This window comes from Oncorhynchus tshawytscha, linkage group LG08, assembly GCF_018296145.1.
Source record: "Oncorhynchus tshawytscha isolate Ot180627B linkage group LG08, Otsh_v2.0, whole genome shotgun sequence".
Lineage (NCBI taxonomy): Eukaryota > Metazoa > Chordata > Actinopteri > Salmoniformes > Salmonidae > Oncorhynchus > Oncorhynchus tshawytscha.
The window spans coordinates 4,221,356-4,222,456 of record NC_056436.1 but is presented as its reverse complement, the minus strand read 5'-3'; the positions used below and the strand labels follow the sequence as shown (position 1 = coordinate 4,222,456).

At 35.3% G+C, this 1,101-nt stretch overlaps 1 gene segment (V, D, J or C); it reads left to right on the top strand.

Annotated features, from left to right (window-relative positions):
• The first annotated feature begins 883 nt into the window (after window positions 1-883).
• Window positions 884-1,101, top strand: part of LOC121846982 — a 13,188-nt gene continuing 12,970 nt past the window's right edge. The window contains 1 exon segment of the C gene segment in view: window positions 884-892. Within this exon segment, the coding sequence occupies window positions 884-892 (9 nt within the window).

The following is a 1,101-nucleotide window of genomic DNA, read 5'->3' as shown; positions in this document are numbered from 1 at the left end:
GAAAGGACACCTGTATCTTTGTAGTGACTGGATGTATTGATACACCATCCAAAGTGTAATTAATAACTTCCTCGTGCTCAAAGGGATATTCAATGTCTGCTTTTTTATTTTTACACATCTACCAATAGGTGCCCTTCTTTGCGAGGCATTGAAAAACCTCCCTGGTCTTTGTGGTGGAAAGTCACTGCTCGACTGAGGGACCTTACAGATAATTGTATGGGATACAGAGATGAGGTAGTCATTAAAAAATCATGATAAACACTATTATTGCACACAGAGTGAGTCCATGGAACTTATTATGTGACTTGTTGAGCACATTTTTACATAGTTAGTCCATGTGACTTGTTAAGCAAATATTTCCTACTGAACTTATTTAGGCTTGCCATAACAAAGGGGTTGAATATTTATTGACTCAAGACATTTCAGCTTTTCGTTTTGAATTATTTTGTAAACATTTCTAAAAACCTAACTCAACTTTGACATTATGGGGTATTGTGTTTAGGCCAGTGACACAAACTCTCAAATTAATCCATTTAAATTCAGAATGTAACAACAAAATATGGAATATGAAAAAAGGGGTATGAACACTTTCTGAAGACCAAACACCCAGACATACTGATAAACACTTGAAGTAGGAAGTTTACATACAGGTTGGAGTCATTAAAACTCTTTCTGAGGACCAAACACCCAGACATACTGATAAACACTTGAAGTAGAGAACATGGTTAGTCATTAAAACTCTTTCAGACCAAACACCCAGACATACTGGAAGTCATTAGAACATATGATAAACACTTGAAGTTTCAAGAACGTTTTTTCCCACAAATGGTTCTTGTTAACAAACTATAAGTTTTCCCAAGTTGGTTAGACATCTACTTTGGGCATGACACAAGTAAGTTTTCCAACAATTGATTACAGACAGATTATTTCACTTATAATTCACTGTATCACAATTCCAGTGGGTCAGAAGTTTACATACACTAAGTTGACTCTGCCTTTAAACAGCTTGAAAATTCCAGAAAATGATGTCATAGCTGTATAGTGTGAAGGCAATTGACATAACCCTGAGTTAATTAAATTTGAGCAATACGTAACTGAACG